The sequence below is a fragment of the Bufo bufo genome, chromosome 1 (genome assembly GCF_905171765.1).
Source record: "Bufo bufo chromosome 1, aBufBuf1.1, whole genome shotgun sequence".
NCBI lineage: Eukaryota > Metazoa > Chordata > Amphibia > Anura > Bufonidae > Bufo > Bufo bufo.
In genome coordinates this window covers 397,856,591-397,881,975 of record NC_053389.1, presented here as the reverse complement: position 1 = coordinate 397,881,975, position 25,385 = coordinate 397,856,591, and the positions used below count along the sequence as shown (strand labels likewise).

General features: G+C 42.6%; 1 protein-coding gene across 2 annotated transcripts in view; it reads right to left on the bottom strand.

The window, feature by feature from the left end:
- ARHGAP26 (Rho GTPase activating protein 26) overlaps positions 1-25,385 on the bottom strand; it is a 608,947-nt gene that overhangs the window by 6,719 nt on the left and 576,843 nt on the right. For both annotated transcript variants that reach the window (XM_040406016.1, XM_040406026.1), the window contains one exon: positions 17,525-17,613. In XM_040406016.1, coding sequence (XP_040261950.1) covers positions 17,525-17,613 — 89 coding nt within the window. The remainder of the gene's footprint in view (positions 1-17,524; positions 17,614-25,385) is intronic.

Sequence of the window (25,385 nt, the reverse complement as noted above, 5' to 3'; positions counted from 1 at the left end):
CCTGAGTACGGGGATACCAGATGTGTGACACTTTTTTGCAGCCTAGGTGGGCAAAGGGGCCCACATTCCAAAGAGCACCTTTTGGATTTCATAGGTCATTTTTTGCTGAATTTGATTTCAAACTCCTTACCACACATTTGGGCCCCTAGAATGCCAGGGCAGTATAACTACCCCACAAGTGACCCCATTTTGGAAAGAAGAGACCCCAAGGTATTCGCTGATAGGCATAGTGAGTTCATGGAAATTTTTATTTTTTGTCACAAGTTAGTGGAATATGAGACTTTGTATGAAAAAAAAAAAAAAAAAAAAAATCATCATTTTCCACTAACTTGTGACAAAAAATAAAAAATTCTAGGAACTTGCCATGCCCCTCACGGAATACCTTGGGGTGTCTTCTTTCCAAAATGGGGTCACTTGTGGGGTAGTTATACTGCCCTGGCATTTTCCAGGGGCCCTAATGTCTGGTAAGTAGGTAAATGACCTGTGAAATCCGAAAGGTGCTCTTTGGAATGTGGGCCCCTTTGCCCACCTAGGCTGCAAAAAAGTGTCACACATCTGGTATCTCCGTACTCAGGAGAAGGTGGGGAATGTGTTTTGGGGTGTCTTTTTACATATACCCATGCTGGGTGAGAGAAATATCTTGGCAAAAGACAACTTTTCCCATTTTTTTTATACAAAGTTGGCATTTGACCAAGATATTTATCTCACCCAGCATGGGTATATGTAAAATGACACCCCAAAACATATTCCCCAACTTCTGCTGAATACGGAGATACCACATGTGTGACACTTTTTTGCAGCCTAGGTGGGCAAAGGTGCCCAAATTCCTTTTAGGAGGGCATTTTTAGACATTTGGATACCAGACTTCTTCTCACGCTTTGGGGCCCCTAAAATGCCAGGGCAGTATAAATACCCCACGTGACCCCATTTTGGAAAGAAGACACCCCAAGGTATTCAATGAGGGGCATGGCGAGTTCATTGAAAAAAAAAAAATTTGGCACAAGTTAGCGGAAATTGATTTTTTTGATTTTGTTCTCACAAAGTCTCCCTTTCCGCTAACTTGGGACAAAAATTTCAATCTTTCATGGACTCAATATGCCCCTCAGCGAATACCTTGGGGTGTCTTCTTTCCAAAATGGTGTTATTTGTGGGGTGTTTGTACTGCCCTGGCATTTGAGGGTCTCCGCAATCATTACATGTATGCCCAGCATTAGGAGTTTCTGCTATTCTCCTTATATTGAGCATACGGGTAATGAGATTTTTTTTTTCCGTTCAGCCTCTGGGCTGAAAGAAAAAAATGAACGGCACAGATTTCTTCATTCGCATCGATCAATGTGGATGAAAAAATCTCTGCCAAAAAAAGAAAAAGGAGGGGAAAGGCGTCTGCCAGGACATAGGAGCTCCGCCCAACATCCATACCCACTTCAGCTCGTATGCCCTGGCAAACCAGATTTCTCCATTCACATCAATCGATGTGGATGAATAAATCATTGCCGGGATTTTTTTTTTTATATATACAAAGTGTTTGCCAAAGTATATGAACACCGCCACCTCCTCAGCTCATATGCCTCGGCAAACGTATCTTTTACTGCAGAGGAGAAATCTCGTCTTGCAGCGCCGCATACACCGACTTGCGTGTAATCTGACAGCAGCGCAATGCTTCTGTCCGAATGCACATCAGTGCTGCAGCTAGTCGATCGGTTGGTCCACCTGAAAGGTAAAAAAAACAAAACAAAAAAGAAAAAACCAGGCCGCAAAGCAATAACTTTATTAACTGTTGAACAGAACATAGAAACTTTTTTTAAACTTTTTTAACTGAACATTTAACTTTTTTACTTACCGGTATTTTTTTTTTTGTTTAGTTTTTTTTACCTTTTATAGAACAAACCTCTCCTTCCCCATGGGACAATGTGCAAAGCGCAAATCGCCCAAAGATGTGGCGAAGTACATTATGCACTTTATCCCAGGTGAAAGGAGAGGTTTGCAGCAGCTGTGAGTGAATGGGCCCTAATAGCCCTGTGTGCCTGTCCTGGTGAGATGTGATCCCTATGCTAAGTGTACCTGTGTGTGGTACTTCCGGAAACACTCTCCATAGCATAGGGCAGGGTGGTCAGCACAGTCAGGACAGAAATAGCGGGTGTCACGCCTTATTCCACTCCTGCTACAGACACGACATCTTTTTCGGGGTGACGGTTGGGTTGAGGTACCAGGAACGACACTGGGGAAATGTCGCTCGTGTAGACGGCTAACTACACTGGTGGATGGGGCCACGGAACCTCCTGGGTAAAGGAGGTTCTCGATGATCTCTTCCTGGAATTTGAGGAAGGATCCTGTTCTCCCAGCCTTACTGTAGAGAACAAAACTATTGTAGAGCGCCAATTGAATTAAATATACAGACACCTTCTTATACCAGCGTCTGGTTCTGCGGGAAACTAAATACGGAGACAACATCTGGTCATTGAAGTCCACCCCTCCCATGAGCGCATTATAGTCGTGGACACAGAGGGGCTTTTCAATGACACGGGTTGCTCGCTCAATTTGGATTGTCGTGTCTGCGTGAATGGAGGAGAGCATGTAAACGTCACGCTTGTCTCTCCATTTCACCGCGAGCAGTTCTTCGTTACACAAGGCAGCCCTCTGCCCCCTTGCAAGACGGGTGGTTACAAGCCGTTGGGGGAAGCCCACGCGACTAGTTCGCATGGTGCCACAGGCGCAAATCCGTTCTAGAAACAAATGCCTAAAGAGGGCCACACTTGTGTAGAAATTGTCCACATAAAGATGGTACCCCTTGCCGAATAAGGGTGACACCAAGTCCCAGACTGTCTTCCCACTGCTCCCCAGGTAGTCAGGGCAACCGACCGGCTCCAGGGTCTGATCTTTTCCCTCATAGATCCGAAATTTGTGGGTATAGCCTGTGGCCCTTTCACAGAGCTTATACAATTTGACCCCATACCGGGCACGCTTGCTTGGGATGTATTGTTTGAAGCCAAGGCGCCCGGTAAAATGTATTAGGGACTCGTCTACGCAGATGTTTTGCTCAGGGGTATACAAATCTGCAAATTTCAGGTTGAAATGGTCTATGAGGGGCCGAATTTTGTGGAGCCGGTCAAAAGCAGGGTGGCCTCTGGGACGGGAGGTGGTATTGTCGCTAAAATGCAGAAAACGTAGGATGGTCTCAAATCGTGTCCTGGACATAGCAGCAGAGAACATGGGCATGTGATGAATTGGGTGCGTTGACCAATATGACCGCAATTCATGCTTTTTTGTCAGGCCCATGTTGAGGAGAAGGCCCAAAAAAATTTTAAGCTCGGAAACTTGGACTGGTTTCCACCGGAAAGGCTGGGCATAATAGCTTCCCGGGTTAGCGGTTATAAATTGTGTGGCATACTGGTTGGTCTCTGCCACGACTAAGTCCAAGAGCTCCGCAGTCAAGAACAGCTCAAAAAATCCCAGGGCCGAACCGATTTGAGCCGTCTCAACCCGAACTCCAGACTGGGCGGTGAAAGGGGGAACTACTGGTGCGGCTGAAGTTGGTGACTGCCAATCAGGATTTGCCAGCACCTCAGGGACTCTAGGGGCTCTACGGGCCCGTCTTTGCGGTGGCTGCGACGGGGTAACTATTGCACGTGCCACCGTACCAGCTTCAACTGCCCTTCTGGTGCTCGCTACTTCACCAGGTTGTACGGCAGTGCTGGTACTAGGTCCAGGAAGGGCTGCGCTGCTGGTGTATGCCTCACCACGTGATCCGGCAGCGACAGCCCCACTCTGCTGCTCTTGAAGCGGATCCTGCGTAACCTGTGGTCTAGCGACATGGGGCCGGGTACGCCTGGTGCTGCCAGGGACCTCCACCTCCTCGTCCGAACTTTGGGTCAGAGAGCCACTGCTTTCCACAGGTTCATATTCTGACCCGCTAGATTCGTCAGATGAGGGTTCCCACTCCTCATCCGACTGGGTCAGAATCCTGTAGGCCTCTTCAGAAGAATACCCCCTGTTTGACATTTTGGACTACTAAATTTAGGGGTATTCCCTGAGACTACCCAAGAAAAAAAGCAAACCTGTCTTACAAAGGGGAGGCTAGCGAAGTACCGGAGGCTGCTGCGGTTGATAAAAAATATCAAAACTGATTTTTTTATCGCCGCAGTGCGTGTAAAATGAATGTGCAGTGATCAAAAAATAATAATTTTTTGTCACTGCGGTGGGGCGGGCGTGGGTGAACGCACGTGTGGGCGACCGATCAGGCCTGATCGGGCAAACACTGCGTTTTGGGTGGAGGGCGAGCTAAGGTGACACTAATACTATTATAGATCTGACCGTGATCAGTTTTGATCACTTACAGATACTATAAAAGTACAAATGCTGATTAGCGATACGCTAAACAGCGAATAAAAGTGACTGCGGTGCGGTGGGGTGGGCGCTAACTGACGCTAACTACCTAACCAAGGGGCCTAAACTATCCCTAAAACCTAACAGCCAATACCAGTGAAAAAAAAAAAGTGACAGTTTACACTGATCACTTTTTTTCCTTTCACTAGTGATTGACAGGGGCGATCAAAGGGGTGATCAAAGGGTTAATTGGGGTGCAGGTGGGTGATCTGGGGCTAAGGTGTAGTGTTGGTGTACTCACAGTTCAGTCTGCTCCTGTGCTGGATCCAACCGACGAAAAGGACCAGCACAGGAGCAGACAAGCCATATAACAGATCATATTTACTAATATGATCTGTTATATGACTTTGGATTGGATTTTTTGAAAATCGCCAGCCTGCCAGCCAATGATCGTTGCTGGCAGGCTGGTGACGAACTTGTTCTTTGAATTTTGCCGGCCCGCGATGCGCATGCGCGGGCCGGCTTGGAGCGAAATCTCGCGTCTCGCGAGATGACGCGTATATGCGTGACTCTGCGCAGCGCTGCCACCTCCGGAACGCAATCCTGCGTTAGGCGGTCCGGAGGTGGTTAAACATGGTGACATTGGATTACATCTTGAATATTGTATTGCATATCTATGTTATAAAGAATACTGATTTCAGTATATTCCAATGCAGTGCTGCCACCTACAGGACTGCATTGGAATATGCTAGTAATAGGCCTGTAAGCCTTGTACAGCCTTGTACATGCGTGCAGCTCATGGTTTTAGCACTCCCAGATACCATAGTCACTTTTGATCACTGCATCTGAGGGGTTAATTGTCCCCGATCTGCATGATCACCAATCGCAGACATTACCCCTGGGCCTCTGCTGTATAAAACAGCGGTTATGGCGCCAACAGTACTCGAGAGCAGGCGCCATCTTTAAACACTAGACTTCTGCTGCACATCCCCCGGGGGCGAAGGCACGCAGAAACGCGCGTTGGGGTAGCGCCATCCTGGTGTACACACTTTGCTTGGGTGAGTCTTTTTCTTGCTATGGTCTCCTTGGAGTTTTGGCTAAGATTTTTGCAGGATTGGTCCGTATATATTATCAGATTGCCAATATCCTTATATTATGCACTGTTGATGACTCTCGCAACCATTGTTACTTTTATAGTATACTACTTTTATATCCATTTATATACACTTAACAAAAATATAAACGCAACACTTTCGGTTTTACTCCCATTTTGCATGAGCTAAACTCAAAGATCTGAAACATTTTCTACAGACCCATTACTCTCAAATATTGTTCACAAATCTGTCTAAATCTGTGTTAGTGAGCACTTCTCCTTTGCCGAGATAATCCATCCCACCTCACAGGTGTGGCATATCAAGGTGCTGATTAGACAGCATGAATATTGCACAGGTGGGCCTTAGACTGCCCACAATAAAAGACCACTCTGAAATGTGTACAGTTTTGTCTTACTGGGGAAAGGGAAAGGGGAAGGAAGGGGGGGGGGGGGGGGGGGAAAACCAGTCAGTATCATTTGCCTCACGCAGTGCAACATATCTCCGTCGCATAGAGTTGATCAGGTTGTTGATTATGGCCTGTGGAATGTTGGTCTACTCCTCTTCAATAGCTGTGCGAAGTTGCAGAATATTGGCAGGAACTGGAACACGCTGTCATATATGCCGATCCAGAGCATCCCAAACATGCTCAATGGGTGACATGTCCGGTGAGTATGCTGGCCATGCAAGAACTGGGATGTTTTCAGCTTCCAGGAATTGTGTACAGATCCTTGTAATATGGGGCCATGCATTATCATGCTGCAACATGAGGTGATGATCGTGGATGAATGGCACAACAATGCGCCTCAGGATCTCGTAACGGTATCTCTGTGCATTATAAATGCCATCAATAAAATGCACCTGTGTTTGTTGTCCATACCATAACCCCACAGCCACCATGGGGGCACTCGATCCACAAAGTTGATGTCAGCAAACCGCTCACCCACACGACGCCACACACGCTGTCTGCTATCTGCCCTGAACAGTGAACAGAAAGCCTCTCCAACGTGCCAGACGCCATCGAATGTGAGCATTTCCCCACTGCAGTCAGGTCCAGACCCCGATGAGGAGGACGAGCATGCAGATGAGCTTCCCTGAGACGATTTCTGACAGTTTGTGCAAAAATTTTTGGTTATGCAAACCGATTGTTGCTGCAACTGTCTGGGTGGCTGGTCTCAGACTATCATGGAGGTGAACATGCTGGATGTGGAGGTTCTGGGCTGGTGTGGTTACACGTGGTCTGCGGTTGTAAGCCGGTTGGACGTACTGCCAAATTCTCTGAAACACCTTTGGAGATGGCTTATGGTAGAGAAATGAAGATTCATTGCACGGGCAACAGCTCTGGTAGACATTCCTGCAGTCAGCATGCCAATTGCAGGCTCCCTCAAACGTTGCAACATCTGTGGCATTGTGCTGTGTGATCAAACTGCACCTTGGTATGCCACACCTGTGAGGTGGGATGGATTATCTCGGACATGGACAGCGGAGGTCCGGAAAGGGTCAATATGCAAATTAGTCCTTTGTGCAATTGGTGCATCACCAATACTATTGTTGCACCCAATCTCCACTCATTTCTGTGGCCAATCCCTCCCACAGTGCTTTGATTGCAGGGGCTGTGGCCACATACCCTACAATGAAATTCCCATGGGGCCACCCAAGTTCTCTCTGCCACTGAACGGGTACATAATGAGCTCTGAACAGTAATTAACGCTGTGAGGATCAGGTACTCATGTACCCAACCAGCGACTGCACATACCCTCCTGTGTTGAACTGCTGTGGCCCGCACCTTACCTCCTAACCCCCCTGCTCCATAGACAACTGAAGGATGACAACAGAAGATGGTAGCTATTGATGACCACCACAGAGGGACACATTTTGAGGCAGTATATTGTGCTACACTGTATTATTTGGTTCTGCTGGGATGGTATTTTCCACTATAGTATTGTTGACCCAGCCTATTTGTGTAGCCCGCACCTGTTATTTTGGACCGGTCTACAAAATAGGGCCACTTTAAATTCCCAGTCCGTCCCAGTTCGTTTGACAGGGCCAGGCAGTGACAATGCAATGCCTGACCCTGTGCACAAATTAAACCTGAATTATAAAACAAAGAAAATATACCCGCATAACCATATATTTTCTGAAAGTAGACAACTGACAAATTGTGGAAATGCTATGATTTGACACTTTACACTCATGGCCACCTTTAGCAATTTATATATTTTGACACAGTGAGAGGTTTGGTCTGGGGAAAACAGGCGTTTTCCTCCCAGCATGTGCTGCTGGGCTGATTTACAGCCAGGTGAGGTCAAATACCGGACCGGATTTCAAGTGCCGGACCAGATTTTGGCAGCACCTGGCTGTCCTTAAAATAGGCAGCTGAGTTCAGAAGCCAGGTCTCTATGTTGGGATCTGGGAGCCTTGTGTCTGGATGAAGGCTGGCTACCTGTTTGGTGTGAAAATAGGTTGGTGCTGCTATGCTGAAAGACTCTGAGGCAGAATTGCCGCATGGTGTGAATTACCACCAACACCGCAAGGTGACTTTTTGCTTGTTTATGACTGCTTGTTTTGTCACTTGCCTAAAGTGTGAATAAAACACTGAACTGTTTGATCCAAAGAACTTGTTGTTGCCTCTATACTGCGTCCGCTAATCCTGTCTACCAGAGCGAAACCCCACAATATACATATATACAAATGTGTGTTTAGGGCTAACAGTCTCCTCAAGCTCTTCAAGCAAATGTGTAGTTTCTGCATGCTCACAAATAAACTCTAAACTTCAGATTCTAATGGAGTATTATATTATAATTATTAGTATCACAGTTCTTTAGTATGTTACATATATATTTATATAACTACTATAGTAAGCACTGAAAAATTGTGTTACTGATAAAGGGAGACTACAAGTTAGAAAAATGTCATCAGCTGTTGAGCACTGGCTTGCTCTCTGTACAAGGCTACAAATATAATTACACAGGCAAAGGAAATTAGACATAAGTGCGAGTGGTGACCTTTTCTTCTGTCTATGCAATTATCTCTTTAATGCATAGGGCAATAACACAAAGGACAACAGCAGCATTGGGAACATAAAACGTGTTGTTAGTGAGGAGGGGACCATTACAGGAAGGCTCCAAATCCAAGTTAAAAAGGAAGTATAAAATGTATCCTTACACAATCAGGAACTCGCAGCGATGGTTGTAGACAATGTTTGGATCTGGAAGGGCAGTTTACATTCAACTCTGCAAGGACGTTGAGAAATGTGCCGCAGATATACAGAAGTCGTGCATCTGCTGGGAGCCCACTGCCTGGCTACCCATAGAGAAGGCAAAAGATGTTTTAATATTGTCATTGCCTTCACTGTATGGCTTTATCCTCAGGATACGTCTTCAGTATCTGATAGTGGGGGTCTAATACCTGGGACCCCCACTGATCAGCTTTTTGAGAAGGCCTGTGAGCTCCGCAGCCATCTCACAACTTTTGCTAGGTCAGTGACAACACATTAATCTGTCACATGGCGCTGATCAGCCCCACTGAAGTGAACGAGGCTGAGCGCGATACCAAGCGTATGCCGCTATACAATGTACAGCGCTGTGCTTGGTGAGTTCACAGGAGCGCCGCTGCCTTCTCAAATGGCTTATTGACAGGGTTCCCTGTAAAGCCAGTGAGCTATTCAATAAAATAAATCTGTAAAGCGCCACCTGCTGTTTGTCCTTTTCCTTCTTTTTTGTCCATCTCACTGAGCTGGTCAAACGTGCTCAGTTTAAATCAACTGTCACCAGCCATATGTTCTGTTAGAAACTGTGGCAGTTACAGGGAGAGAGCTTCATGAGAATGGGCACTCCTCCTGAGCAATTAGAGCAGTGAACCCTTCACTCAGCATGGTGGAAAAGAAATCTGCATTCATCTGACTAGATGAGGTCTTTTCACTGCTCAGTTATAAGATTTTTGCACTCTTTTGCATACTGAAGTCTTGTCTTTCTATCCTTTACACAGCAATGGCACTTGAAATGGCAGTATGCTCTTACAGTTCATCTGTTCTAAGGATCAATACGTTGTGTATTCATATATGTTAGGCTACATGCACACGAACGTTGTTTGTTTCTGTTCCGGTTTTTTTGCGGATAGGATGCGGACCCATTCATTTCAATGGGTCTGCAAATAATGCGGAAAGCACACCTTGTGCTGTCTACATCAGTATGTCCGTTCTGTAGCCATGCAAAAAATATAGAACATGTCCTATTTCTGTCCGTTTTAGGCATTGTTTACAATGGATCCGCAAAAAAAAACGGATGGAATCATACGGTCGTGTGCATGTAGCCTTAGGCTGCATTCATACGACAGTAAAAAAAAAAAAACGTTTATGGAGCTATTTCTTGATGGCCACTATACAATAAGACATGTCCTATTTTTGTCTGTTTTCAGCAAGATAGTCCACCCCCCCCCGGAAACAATGGGACTTCTTTTAATGGCCATTAGACAGCAGTGCACCCGTCTAACAGCCATTAAAAATGGGTACACTAGTGGAGAATGGCCTGTTAGGGGTTAAAAAAAAAAATACCCAATCCACTGCACGCGCAGAGGCAGTCGCTCCTCTCTTGATGCTGAAGGACCCGCGCTCCTAGTGTGATTATGTCACCATGCTCTCCCAGCACGATTGCTGGGAGCGCAAGGAAATGTCATACGCAAGTCCTTTAGCATCAAGAGAGGAGTGGCTGCCTCTACGCATGCAAATGTTTAAGGTGAGTAATTCTTTTTTTTGGCATACAAAAAAAAAATGCACCTATTACTGCTGGGGGCCACTATTACTGCTGAGGACCACTATGGGGGACATCATTACAGCTAGGGGCCACTGTAGGGGACATTATACTGCAGAGGTTGGGTTTTAAATAATAATAAAAAAAAAAATCATCCATTTAAAATAGCCGTTAAAAACTGCCAGAAAATGGATACAAAATGGTTAACAAATGGCCATGAAAAACTGATAGTGTTTTAGTTTTTCATGGACATTTTATTTTTTAGTTGTGAATGTAATCTTATGTGGACGCCATTTTGACTGGTGAAACATGTCAGGGGCAGTGTTTGAGCTTTTTAATACAGCTAGTGCACATAGGGTATGGAGCAGCACCTAGGATTTAAATAATTGATGTAGTGAAAGGTTTAAAGGATGGTGAGCCAATAACTAGCGCGCAGTACCAGCTCATTATCGTCTAGCTAGTGACAGTAGACTGTGAGTTAAATAGTTCTACTGTAGTGGAAAAAATACAAAGCAACCATGTGACAAAGCAGATATTTTTTAAAACCTCTTTATTTTGTTTATTTTAACAATGTATCTAATAAATGTTACGTTTTTAAAAATTAGCACATGAAATAAACAAAAAGGCGTTATTGGTCTTAGGGACCATTTGTAAATCTACAGTGTAACTTTAGGTGGGGCACTAATGTTGCATTCACCTGCAATTTTCTTGACTGTGCCCATAATTACAGCATACCCCAAACCTCGCATGGCCAGTACTGGTTACAAAGATTTTTTTATAGACTTTCATTAAATTACTGCAAGTTTTAAATAAATGATTTAGGCCTCTTTCACACTTGCGTTGTCCGGATCCGTCATGCACTCCATTTGCCGGAGGTGCCCGCATGGATGATCCATGCGACATGTCATCCATGCGCGTGGGGCGCCCTGACGTCACTCTGAAGCACCCCGGGAGCCGCACGGACGGTAAGTATACTGCTCCCCCGCTCCCCACTGCACTTTACCATGGCAAACAGGACTTTAATTCTGTTAATTCAGTTAATTCTGGATCCGGCCTTGCGGCAAGTGTTCAGGATTTTTGACCGGAGCAAAAAGCGCAGCATGCTGCGGTATTTTCTCCGGCCAAAAAATGTTCCGGTCCTGAACTGAAGACATCCTGAAGCATCCTGAACAGATTTCTCTCCATTCAGAATGCATTGGGATAATCCTGATCAGGATTCTTCCGGCATAGAGCCCCGACGACGGAACTCTATGCCGGAAAAGAACAACGCAAGTGTGAAAGAGCCCTTATCTAGAAAAATTAACAGGTTGCTTCTGTTTCTTTCATTTTGATTTAAATTTTTTCCTCCTATAGTTTTCAGTGTCAAAGACCTTGGGTCTTTCCCTCTCAAAGAGAAGTAACTTGACCATATTTAAGTTCTAATCCTCTTCATAAAAGCTGTTGACATGACTGACTTTTATTTGCAGAATAAATGCTAAATATCATAAATGTAGTATTGTGTATTTGTATATCAGTATATCTGATATAGGAGGAAAAAGAATTTACACATATATGTACATATCCTATATACACTACTGACACAAAGTTAGGGATAATTAGCTTGTGGGTGAAATTTCAGGATGAACCTAAAATGCACTCTAACCTTTACAGGTGAACTTAGAGGGAGTCTGTCATCAAAGTTTCACCTTTTTAACCCTTCCCATAGCTTTCTAGCAGCCTTACAGTTAATAAAAACATTACCTTTATGAGCAATCCTGGACTTATAAAACCGGCAAAAAACATCTTAGTAGCATATGCAAATGAGGGCTCGCAAGTGCCCAGGGGCGGCGTTACCCTCGTAGGTGCCCAGCTAGCTCAGCCTTATCGTCGCTTCCCCCCGCCCATTCTTTCCCTCTGACCGCCCATCTACTTACTTCTTGTTTCGCCGAGATCCCGCATCTGCGCACTCAGTCCGTCGACCGGCGCATGCGCACTGCGATGCCCATTCCTTGTACGGCATCACAGTAATTAATGCGCATGCGCCGATGGACCGCTTCCTTTGTGGTGTTTTCGCGCCGTTAGCCGGCCGACGGACTGAGTGCGCAGGCGCGGGATCTCGGCGATCCCTGCGTTAGGCGGTCGGGAGGTGGTTAATCCTGTCCCCCCTTAGACGTCTCTTCTCAACCCTAAATAAATTCAATTCTTTTAATATTTCTTCATAACTAAGACCCTCCATGTCCCTTATCATTTTAGTCGCCTCAGAAGCAGCTGATTGACATTGTATGCTGTCATTTAATCTACCATCCACAAGGACACCCAAATCCTTCTCTATAAGTGACTCTCCCAGTGTTACATCACCTAGGATATATGAAGCACTGAGATTATTACTACCAAGATGCATAACTTTACATTTGCCAGGTTGATGCCCAAGCACTCAGAGTGTTCAAGTCAGCTTGTAGTATATGGACATCTCCCATAGACTGTACAGTTCTACATAGCTTAGTATCATCTGCAAAAATAGAAATGGTGCTATTAATCTCGTCCTTGATATCATTAATAAAGTAAATAATAAAGGGCCCAGCACTGAACCTTGGGGTACACCACTTATAACGTGGGACCATTCTGAATAGGAATCATTGAGCACAACTCTCTGGACACGGTCCTTCAGCCAGTTTTCAATCCAATTACAAACTACACTTTCCAAGCCAATAGACCTTACTTTACTTATTAAGCGTCTATGAGGGACAGTATCAAAAGCCTTTGCAAAATCCAGAAACACTACATCCACAGCCGCCCCTCTGTCCAGGCTACTACTCACCTCCTCATAAAAACAAATCAGGTTAGTCTGACAACTTCTGTCCTTGGTAAACCCATGTTGGTTATCACTTACAATATTATTTATAGTCACATACTCCTGTAAGAGCCCTTCAAACATTTTTCCCACAACAGAATTTAAACTAACTGGTCTATAATTACCTGTGAAGGACAGTGATCCCTTTTTGAATATGGGCACCACGTTTGCCTTGCGCTAATTACTTGGCACTGTACCAGTACCTAGAGAATCTTTAAAAATTATAAACAGGGGCACAGCAATGACTGAACTGAGCTCTTTAAGCACTCTTGGGTGTAATCCATCTGGACCCGGAGCCTTGTTCATTTACCCTATTTAACTTGTCTTGGACCATATCTACAGTTAGCCAAGTGAGTACATTACTGGATGTACCCAGCAGCACGGATATCAGCTCCTTTCTCTTCTTTTGTATAAACAAAGCTAAAAAAAAACCATTTAGTAACTCAAGCAGCATTTTCTCAGACGGAAGTGGCCACTGAGCTTAGAGTGTCACAGAGTGTCATCAGCAGGTTGCAACAGAAATACAGGGAGACTGGAAGAGTCACAGAAAGGCATAGAAGTGGACGTCCTTTGGCCACATCCCATATTGATTACTGCTTCATTGTGAACAATGCCCTGCAGAACCGGATGATGAATGCCACACAACTCCGGGCACATTTTAGGGAGGTGAGAGGCACCCAAGTGTCACATCAGACCATTCGATACCGTTTACATCAGTGTGGTCTGCGTGCTAGACGACCTGCAAGGGAACTTGACCACAGGCGTCATCCTCTTGCATGGGCCAGAGAGTGTCTATGCTGGATGAGGGACCAGTGGGCCTCAGTGCTGTTCACTGATGAAAGTCAATTCACATTGAGCAGAAATTATGGCCACCAAGGATGGTGGAGACGTCAAGAAGAGCACTATGCATCAGCCACTGTTTGCCCTTGGTTGTGGTGGTGTTACAGTGTGGGCAGGTGTGTCTAGTCAATAAAGAACTGCCCTACTCTTTGTGAATGGTACAGTGACAAGCCCATACTACTTGAATGTAGAGGCTTGTAACTCTGTACCCCAGTACCTCAATGACCTGAGTGCCGCCCTTTAAGAGTGAGATGCCATACCCTAGCAGACAATAAGTCGACTTATGAACAGCATAAGACATTAATGTCAAACTGTAATTGATGCTCAAGGCCACATGACAAGTTTTTTAAACATTTACATTTTTGTTAGGGGTATACCCACCACTGCTGTTGGCTTTTGTTTCAATAAGTTGTTTCAGATGAGGAAATCACCATTGCAAGCTTCTACTTAAATGCCCTACTTCCATGATATAATATCACTGTAGTGTGAACTTTTTAAGTTTCCCATAAATATCACCTGAAAGCCAAATATCCCTATCTTTTTGTGTATATACAATGCCTTGAAAATGTACTCGTACCGCTTGAACTTTTCCACAATTTTTTCACGTTACAGCCACAAACTTAAATGTATTTAATTGGGATTTTATGTGATAGACCAACACAAAGTAGCAAGTATGTGTGAAGTGAAAAGAAAATTATACATGGCTTTCAAAATTAAATAAGCAGTCAAGACAGTTATCAGTTGTGTACTCCACAAATTTGGCCTTTATGGAAGAGTGGCAAGAAGAAACCCATTTTTTAAAGCAAGCTATAAGAAGTCTCATTTGCATTTTGCCACAAGGCATGTAGGGGACACAACAAACGTGGAAGGTGCTCTGGTCAGATGAGACCACAGTTGAACTTTTTGGCCTAAATGCAAAACGCTATGTGTGGCAGAAAACTAACACTGCACATCACCCTAAACACACCATCCCCACCATGAAACCTGGTGGTGGCAGCATCATGTTGTGGGGATGCTTTTCTTCAGCATGGACAAAGAAGCTGGTCAGAGTCGATGGGAAGATGGATGGAGCTAAATACAGGGCAATCCTGGAGGAAAACCTGGTAGAGGCTGCAAAAGACTTGAGACTGGGGCGGAGGTTCATCTTCCAGCAGAATAACGACCATAAACATACAGCCAGAGCTACAATGAAATGGTTTAGATCAAAGCATATTCATGTGTTAGAATGGCCCAGTCAAAGTCCAGACCTCGTTTTTAGAATCTGTGGCAAGAGTTGCTGTTCACAAACTCTCTCCATCCAATCTGACTGAGCTTGAGTTATTTTGCAAAGGAGAATAGGCAAAAACTTCAGCCTCTAGATGTGCAAAGCTGGCAGACTCATACCTCAACAGACTTGCAGCTGTAATTGCAGCAAAAGGTGGTCCTACAAAGTATTGACTCGGGAGTTGAATACACACACCACACTTTCCAGTTTTTATTTTTAAAATGTTTGAAAGCCATGTATCATTTTCTTTTCACTTTACACATACTTGGTACTTTGTGTTGGTCTATCACATAAAATCCCAATAAAATACATTTACGTTTTTAACATGAAAAAATTAAGAGTTCAAGACATATGAATACTTTTTCAATGCACCAATAGCAAACACACATTGTTTACATTGAACAATGCAAATGTAATGTTATAAAATAAAGTCTTTCTCTTTTGTGGATAAAAAAAAAGGTTATAATTTCCATGATTGATTGAAGATCATTAGGGAAAACTGCTCCCCTCATGTTTCCATAAGAACTAGCATACATATCTGATCAAAACTGTTAAAGTGTACCTATCGTTTAACAAACTTACCTCTATACACTACTTTCTACGATGTTCATCCTTTTCTTCCTATTCATTTCGACCCCATGCATTTCAAAACCCTTTTTTTGGACATGATTCTATTCAGGCGGGACTGTAGTGTAGAGGTTGCCCATTCCCAGCGCTCTTCTGACATTGCCATCACTTCCCATAACTCTCTGCTGCAACTCATCACCAGCAAGGGGGAAGCTGGGTAATGAGAGCGCTCTTTGGACAGTGCGGGAGCACACATTGCTTAACCAACAGGAAGCAATCCATAGACGTTTGCAGTGAGTCAGTCTACGGATTATGCCTGACAACAGAAGACGTCCTCAATGTTTGTGAGTAAGATGACTGTAGCAACCGCAAAAGTGAGGACACATATAGAGGATTTATGAACCACTTTTAAATAGCCAATATATTATACATTTGAAGGTTAACATGACAGCTACTGAATTAAGAAAAAAAAGATTGAAATGATAGGTACACTTTAATGGTGGATTTGAATTATTATTTTTTTTAAACCCCCCATTTTTTGTCTGATCTTTATTTTTGGAGGAAAAAATATGCTAGATGTTACATATTAACCCATAGGAATTTATTAAAAGCCCTACAAACACTGTTTTTGTAGTAAGGTTTTTAAAGAAAATTTCCTTGTGTTCTTTTTGTCCACAACATGTTGAGGGTGTGGTCATTTTGCTTATAGACTTTTCTACAGGAAAAACAACTGAAAAAATTAATGAAAAAAGTAAAATGTAGCAAGATGTTATGGTCTTCCAACATTAGTTTGGCATGTGCTTTATGTCATTACATTGGGGCCTTCAATATATGACACAGGGCCTACATTGGGGAATGATTTATTTGACAACATGCACCAACATATAAAAAATATGCTTTGGGGAAGGTTAAAGGGGTTGTCCCATGACAAACACTTATTCCCTATCCTGTGGATAGAGGATAAGTCTCTGATAGGTGGGATCCGACTACTGAGTCCTCCACTGATCGCAAGATTGAAGGCCTCCTGTTCCCCAGTTTCAAAGGATCATCATGCTGCTGCTCCATTCAACTCTTTGGGAGATAGCTGATAGCTTGTACTCCGCTATCCGTGGCAGTTCCAAAGAGTTGAATGGAGCTGCCACGCACATGCGTGACCACCACTCCATTCAAACGGGAAATATGTGGTCCCTGTAATCATTTTCTCAAAGGGGGTCCTAGTGGTCAGATGACTGCTGATCAGAATATTATCCTCTATGTTATGGATAGGGAATAATGGGGGAATTACCATGCCCTGTAAGTAGGGATTTTGAAAACTTTTTGGTTTCACTTGCACAAAAATTTTGTGACCTTTTTGAGCACTGCGCCTTCCAGCACCACCTACAGATTTGGAGTACAAATTTGGTCTTAATTTCTATGACTTTTGTGACACATTTATGAAGAGCGACTTTTTAAGAAGTTGCAAAAAAATTTGCAAATCCACTCCAGGCATACTTTTTGTGAAATAGTTGCAACCACATTTCACTTGCACTAAGTTTATTAAAACTGTGCAACATTTGAATAAATCTGGCGCAGGGGCGTATAGCAACTCCAGTCTAAAAACTAACCTCAACTACACCTACAATGATAAATTCCCTCCTTGTCATAGGACAACCTCTTTAACATAACAACTGATTGAAAACCATCACAGTTATGGTAAGCAGCAAATTGTAAAAAAAAAAAATGAAGCCTAATTTACAATTAATCTTCCAAAAAGTTAATTCATTAATAAAGTTGATTGATGAATGCTAATAATAGGTTATTAAAAATGTGTTATTTTTAGTTATGTAGAACTGGAATTGCATAAATTGAATATTTAACTTACCATTTTCAAACACCGTGCCAGCTGTAAATGAAAGCTCAGAGTCATGTTCAGCTTTACATGCATATAAAGCCTTTGCTCGCCTTGGCAAACTGTAAAGAGAAAAAAAGAAAGAGAAAAGCACAAAAAATGAGTCTACTTGTGAGTGCAATATGCTGTCTATTGCACATAAAAATAAATCTAAACCTTCACAACTTGATTTTTTATGAGCTGGATTATCAGGTGAAATACAAATGTAGCAGAGTTAACACTAATACTTGGTGAGTTATCACATCTAGTTAACTTGTAATGACTGTGATGGTTAACTCTCCTGCATCTGTATTAGTCCGCTTTGGAGTGCGATATTTCACAGACTTGTGGCTGCACCGGCCTATGCATACTTTTTCAAATGACCTGAAACCCCATATGTCTCAAAATCAACTTTTAATATTATGTATATGTTTTCCAATGAGCATTTTTAATTAGCGTAGTGTGTGTCCTACATACTGGAGACCACACTGCCACTCCAGGATTTAACGGCCTAACTCTAGGAATCTTGGATATACACTGAATAAACATTGAATGAGAAAATATATACCGGTATTTTCTTTCAACTATGCGGAAGAGGAAATCCAATATTAAGAACCATATTTATCTCACTACATGATTACTTAAAAATTGCCATTGAGGTTTGAATTCAGATGATACTCATGGTGTCATCGGGAAATAAAAAGGATATAAAAAGGATATAAACAGCACCAACAGAAGAAAAGGGATAAACGATAAATAATATACCATGTGAACTCAAATGGACACCACAAGATGCTATAATGTATACTTGATGACTTCATAAATATATGGCAACAGTCTTTGGAAATTCTCATTGATCTAGGCTAGGCTTTGTTCTCCATGTGTGCCAGGTACATGGCTGTATATCATAATGTTCTATATTACACACCTACATATTTAGAGAGACTTTTTACATGTATTTCACACTAGGGTCAAATATTAGTTTCTAAGTGTTTACCTAGAAAATTAGACATTTTGGAAGAAGGTGACACTATAAGGAAGAATAAAAAAATAAAATGCATTATAAATATATGTTTAGGAATACATTTAACATTTTACTACTGGAATGTTTGTGCTGTTTTTTGTGCAGCTGAATGGCAGAGTTTGCATTACTCATACATGCGTGTGCTGGTGTAATGTAACACTATTTTTTGTAGGATTTATATACAGTACCTTTATAATATGCAATGCATACTAAATCATATTAGCAATACAACAAGGTGTGCTAAACCCATCCCTTATTGGCAAATCAGTTGTAACTTCTCGTTAGGCTGTATATTGTGCATTATCCTCTACTGGGGGTCAGTGTTTGTTGGCTGATGGAGCCACACAGAATGTGGATTTGGTTTTGCCAGATTAAACAGGGAATAGGTGAATTTCTTGATCGGTGCAAGAGTGAGAACCCAGTCCTCCACCCCTTGTATAAGTGGCACATCGTACAGGTTTTGCTCAAGAATATGCTGTATTTAGCACCATCCATCTTTCTCTCAACTCTGACCAGTTTCCTAGTCCCAGCTGCTGAAAAACATCCCGACAGCATGATGCTGCCACCACTATGTTTCACTGTGGGGATGGTGTTCTATGGGTGATGTGTTGTGCTTGGTTTGCGCCAGACATAGCGTTTTGTTTGATGGCCGAAAAGTTAAATTTTAGTTTCATAAGACCAGAGCACCTTCCTCCATACATTTTGGGAGTCTCCCACATGCCTTTTCGCAAAATCACAACGTGCTTTTTTGTTTTTTGCTGAAAGTAATGGCTTTCTTCTGGCCACTCTGCCATAAAGCCCAACTCTATGGAGCATATGGCTTATTGTCGTCCCATGTACAGATACTCCAGTCTCTGCTGTGGAACTCTGCAGCTCCTCCAGGGTAACTTTCGGTCTCTGAGCTGCCTCTTTGATTAATTCCCTCTTTGCCCAGTCCGCGAGTTATGGTGGGCGGCCGTCTCTTGGAAGGTTTGCTGTTGTGCCATGTTCTTTCCATTTGGTTATGATAGATTTGATGGTGCTCCTGGGGATCATCAAAGCTTTGGATATTCATTTATAACCTAACCCTGACTTGTACTTCTCAACAACATTGTACCTTACTTGTTTGAAGAGTTCCTTGGTCTTCATGGCAGTGTTTGGTTAGTGATGCCTATTGCTTAGGTGTTGCAGCCTCTGGGGCCTTTCAAAAAGGAGTGTATATGTAATGACAGACCATGTGACACTTAGATTGCACACAGGTGGACATCATTTCACTAATTATGTGATTTCTGAAGGTAATTGGTTGCACCAGAGCTTTTTATGGGCTTCCTAGCCAAGGGGGTGAATACATACCCACATGCAAATTTTATTTTTTCTATTTCTAAACAATAGTTTTAATTTATATATTTTTCTCATTTTACTTCACCAACTTAGACTATTGTGGTGAATACTTTTTCAAGGCACTATATATATATATATATATATATATATATATACAGTTGCAAGTAAAAGTATGTGAACCCTTTAGAATTATATGGATTTCTGCACAAATTGGTCATAAAATGTGATCTGATCTTCATCTAAGTCACAACAATAGACAATCACAGTCTGCTTAAACTAATAACACACAAAGAATTAAATGTTACCATGTTTTTATTGAACACACCATGTAAACATTCACAGTGCAGGTGGAAAAAGTATGTGAACCCCTAGACTAATGACATCTCCAAGAGCTAATTGGAGTGAGGTGTCAGCCAACTGGAGTCCAATCAATGAGATGAGATTGGAGGTGTTAGTTACAGCTGCTCTACCCTATAAAAAACACTCACGAGTTCTGGGTTTGCTTTTCACAAGAAGCATTGCCTGATGTGAATGATGCCTCGCACAAAAGAGCTCTCAGAAGACCTACGATTAAGAATTGTTGACGTGCATAAAGCTGGAAAGGGTTATAAAAGTATCTCCAAAAACCTTGCTGTTCATCAGTCCATGGTAAAACAAATTGTCTATAAATGTAGAAAGTTTAGCACTGCTGCTACTCTCCCTATGAGTGGCCGTCCTGTAAAGATGACTGCAAGAGCACAGCGCAGACTGCTCAATGAGGTGAAGAAGAATCCTAAAGTGACAGCTAAAGAATTACAAAAGTCTCTGGCATATGCCAACATCCCTGTTAGCGAATCTACGATATGTAAAACACTAAACAAGAATGGATTTCATGGGAGGATACCACAGAAGAAGCCACTGCTGTCCAAAAAAACATTGCTGCACGTTTACAGTTTGCACCTGGATGTTCCACAGCAGTACTGGCAAAATATTCTGTGGACAGATGAAACCAAAGTTGAGTTGTTTGGAAGAAACACACAACACTATGTGTGGAGAAAAAGAGGCACAGCACACCAACATAACCTCATCCCAACTGTGAAGTATAGTGGTGGGGGCATCATGGTTTGGGGCTGCTTTGCTGCGTCAGGGCCTGGACGGATTGCTATCATCGAATAAAAAATGAATTCCCAAGTTTATAAAGACATTTTGCAGGAGAACTTAAGGCCATCTGTCCACCAGCTGAAGCTCAACAGAAGATGGGTGCTGCAACAGGACAACGACTCAAAGCATAGAAGTAAATCAACAACAGAATGGCTTAAACAGAAGAAAATACGCCTTCTGGAGTGGCCCAGTCAGAGTCCTGACCTCAACCCGATTGAGATGCTGTGGCATGACCTCAAGAAAGCGATTCACACCAGACATCCCAAGAATATTGCTGAACTGAAACAGTTCTGTAAAGAAGAATGGTCAAGAATTACTCCTGGCCGTTGTGCACGTCTGATCTGCAACTACAGGAAACGTTTGGTTGAAGTTATTGCTGCTAAAGGAGGTTCAACCAGTTATTAAATCCAAGGGTTCACATACTTTTTCCACCTGCACTGTGAATGTTTACATGGTGTGTTCAATAAAAACATGGTAACATTTAATTATTTGTGTGTTATTAGTTTAAGCAGACTGTGATTGTCTATTGTTGTGACTTAGATGAAAATCAGATCACATTTTATGACCAATTTGTGCAGAAATCCATATTATTCCAAAGGGTTTACATACTTTTTCTTGCAACTGTATATATATATATATATATAGTAGATGAAAAACGGACAGCACTCCAGGTAAAAGTAGATGGTGTTTATTCACCCATGTGGATGGCAACGTTTCAGCTCATACAAGAGCCTTTGTCAAGCGGGCTCTTGTATGAGCTGAAACGTTGCCATCCACATGGGTGAATAAACACCATCTACTTTTACCTGGAGTGCTGTCCGTTTTTCATCTACTATTGACGGGGTAAGCTGCTACATCCCTGGACATAGCACCCTTTCTGTGTTGTTCTTCCGGTGCCGCCATTGTTTTTCTTTTTTTTATATATATATATATATATATATATATATATATATATATATACACACACACACACACTGCTCAAAAAAATAAAGGGAACACAAAAATAATACATCCTAGATCTGAGTTAATTAAATATTCTTCTGAAATACTTTGTTCTTTACATAGTTGAATGTGCTGACAAAATCACACAAAAATAAAAAAATGGAAATCAAATTTTTCAACCCATGGAGGTCTGGATTTGGAGTCACACTCAAAATTAAAGTGGAAAAACACACTACAGGCTGATCCAACTTTGATGTAATGTCCTTAAAACAAGTCAAAATGAGGCTCAGTAGTGTGTGTGGCCTCCACGTGCCTGTATGACCTCCCTACAACGCCTGTGCATGCTCCTGATGAGGTGGCGGACTGTCTCCTGAGGGATCTCCTCCCAGACCTGGACTAAAGCATCTGCCAACTCCTGGACAGTCTATGGTGCAACGTGACGTTGGTGGATAGAGCGAGACATGATGTCCCAGATGTGCTCAATTGGATTCAGGTCTGGGGAACGGGCGGGCCAGTCCATAGCATCAATGCCTTCGTCTTGCAGGAACTGCTGACACACTCCAGCCACATGAGGTCTAGCATTGTCTTGCATTAGGAGGAACCCAGGGCCAACCGCACCAGCATATGGTCTCACAAGGGGTCTGAGGATCTCATCTCGGTACCTAATGGCAGTCAGGCTACCTCTGGCGAGCACATGGAGGGCTGTGCGGCCCTCCAAAGAAATGCCACACCATTACTGACCCAATGCCAAACCGGTCATGCTGGAGGATGTTGCAGGCAGCAGAACGTTCTCCACGGCGTCTCCAGACTCTGTCACGTCTGTCACATGTGCTCAGTGTGAACCTGCTTTCATCTGTGAAGAGCACAGGGCGCCAGTGGTGAATTTGCCAATCTTGGTGTTCTCTGGCAAATGCCAAACGTCCTGCACTGTGTTGGGCTGTAAGCACAACCCCCACCTGTGGACGTCGGGCCCTCATATCACCCTCATGGAGTCTGTTTCTGACCGTTTGAGCAGACACATGCACATTTGTGGCCTGCTGGAGGTCATTTTGCAGAGCTCTGGCAGTGGTCCTCCTGTTCCTCCTTGCACAAAGGCGGAGGTAGCGGTCCTGCTGCTGGGTTGTTTCCCTCCTACGGCCTCCTCCACGTCTCCTGATGTACTGGCCTGTCTCCTGGTAGCGCCTCCATGCTCTGGACACTACGCTGACAGACACAGCAAACCTTCTTGCCACAGCTCACATTGATGTGCCATCCTGGATAAGCTGCACTACCTGAGCCACTTGTGTGGGTTGCAGACTCCGTCTCATGCTACCACTAGAGTGAAAGCACCGCCAGCATTCAAAAGTGACCAAAACATCAGCCAGGAAGCATAGGAACTGAGAAGTGGTCTGTGGTCACCATCTGCAGAACCACCCCTTTAATGGGGGTGTCTTGCTAATTGCCTATAATTTCCACCTGTTGTCTATCCCATTTGCACAACAGCATGTGAAAATGATTGTCACTCAGTGTTGCTTCCTAAGTGGACAGTTTGATTTCACAGAAGTGTGATTGACTTGGAGTTACATTGTGTTGTTTACGTGTTCCCTTTAGTTTTTTGAGCAGTGTATATATATATATATATATATATATATATATATATATATACACATACAAAAAATATGGCTCTCAGAATATGAGGACACTAAAACATGATTTTTTTTGTTTAAAAAATGCTGTTATTCTGTAAAACCTGCTGTATAAAAATATTACATGATCTAACCCCTCAGGTGAACATCGCAAAAAACTGTCAAAAAAAGCCATTTTTTGTCACCTTACATCACAAAAAGTCACATGCACCCTAAAATAGTACCAATCAAACAGTCATCACCTACCGAAAAAACTGAGCCCCTACATAAGACAGTTTCACCCCCCAAAACAAACTTTGACTTTCAGAATATGGAGATACTAAAAAATCTTTTTTTTCAAAAATTCTTCCCACAAAGTAAATTCAGATATGAACAGGTCCTTAAAAATTGGGTTTTGGAATTTTTTTAAAAATATTTTAAGATTTGCTTCTAAACTTCTAAGCCTTCTAACGTCCGAAAAAAGAAAATGTAATTTACTAAATGATCCAAACATGAAGTAGACATGTTTTAAGAGCAGAGAAATAGAAATTTTGAAAAATTAGAATTTTTCCACATTTTTGGTAAATTTGGTATTTTTATAAATAAAAATGAAATATTTTGACTCAAATATGCCACTGTCATAAAGTACAATATGTGACGAGAAAACAAAAAGTAATTTACAAAATGATCCAAACATGAAGTGGACATATGGGAAATGTAATTTAATAACTATTTTAGGAGGTTTCTCTATCTGTTTTAAAAGCGGAGAAATTGACATTTTTAAAATTGCTAATTTTTCCATATTCTTGGTAAATTTGGTATTTTTTTTATAAGTTAAAAATGAAATATTTTGACTTAAATTTTCCACTGTCATGAAGTACAGTATGTGATGAGAAAACAGTCTCAGACTGGCTTGGATAAGTAAAAGTGTTTTAAAGTCATCACCACATATAGTGACATGTCAGATTTGCAAAAAATGGCCTGGTAAGGTGAAAAATGGCAGGGTCCTGAAGGGGTTAAATGACGAAACATGAACAAAACTTAACACATTTGCTTTGGTAAACATGTTTTTCTTGCACAGTATCATTTCAACCATACAGTCAAAATTATATTTCATCTTGTTTAAAGAGGACCTTTCACCGATTATTACACTATGAACTAACTATACAGACATGTAGAGCGGCGCCCGGGGATCTCACAGCACTTACTATTATCCCTGGGCGCCGCTCCGTTCTCCTGCTATGCCCTCCGGTATCTCCGTTCACTAAGTTATGGTAGGCGGAGTCTGCCCTGGTTCTTCTGTAGCGCTGGCCAATCGCATTGCAGAGCTCACAGCCTGGGAGAAAATAACCTCCCAGGCTGTGAGCTCTGCGCTGCGATTGGCCAGCGCTAGAGCAGAACAAGGGCAGACTCCACCTACCATAACTTAGTGACTGGAATCTCCGCCTACCATAACTTAGTGAGCGAAGATACCAGAGGGCATAGCAGGAGAACGGAGCGGCGCCCAGGGATAATAGTAAGTGCGATCCCCGGGCGCTGCTCTCCATGTCTGTATACTTAGTTCATAGTGTAATAATCAGTGAAAGGTCCTCTTTAAAGAACAATATGTTGAAAATAGAAGTTGGCTGGCTTGCTAATGTGCAAGTCCAAAAATACAAGCCTTCATACCAAAATTGCTGGATCTGACTCTATTCAATAAACAGTTCTGAAGGTGTTTACTTAGTAGATGATTAAAAACTCCAGGTTATAACTACCATGTAACTATTATGTGAAAACTAATTGTGTTCTTCCTTCTTAGTGAGCAGGAGAAAGTAGCACAACCTGC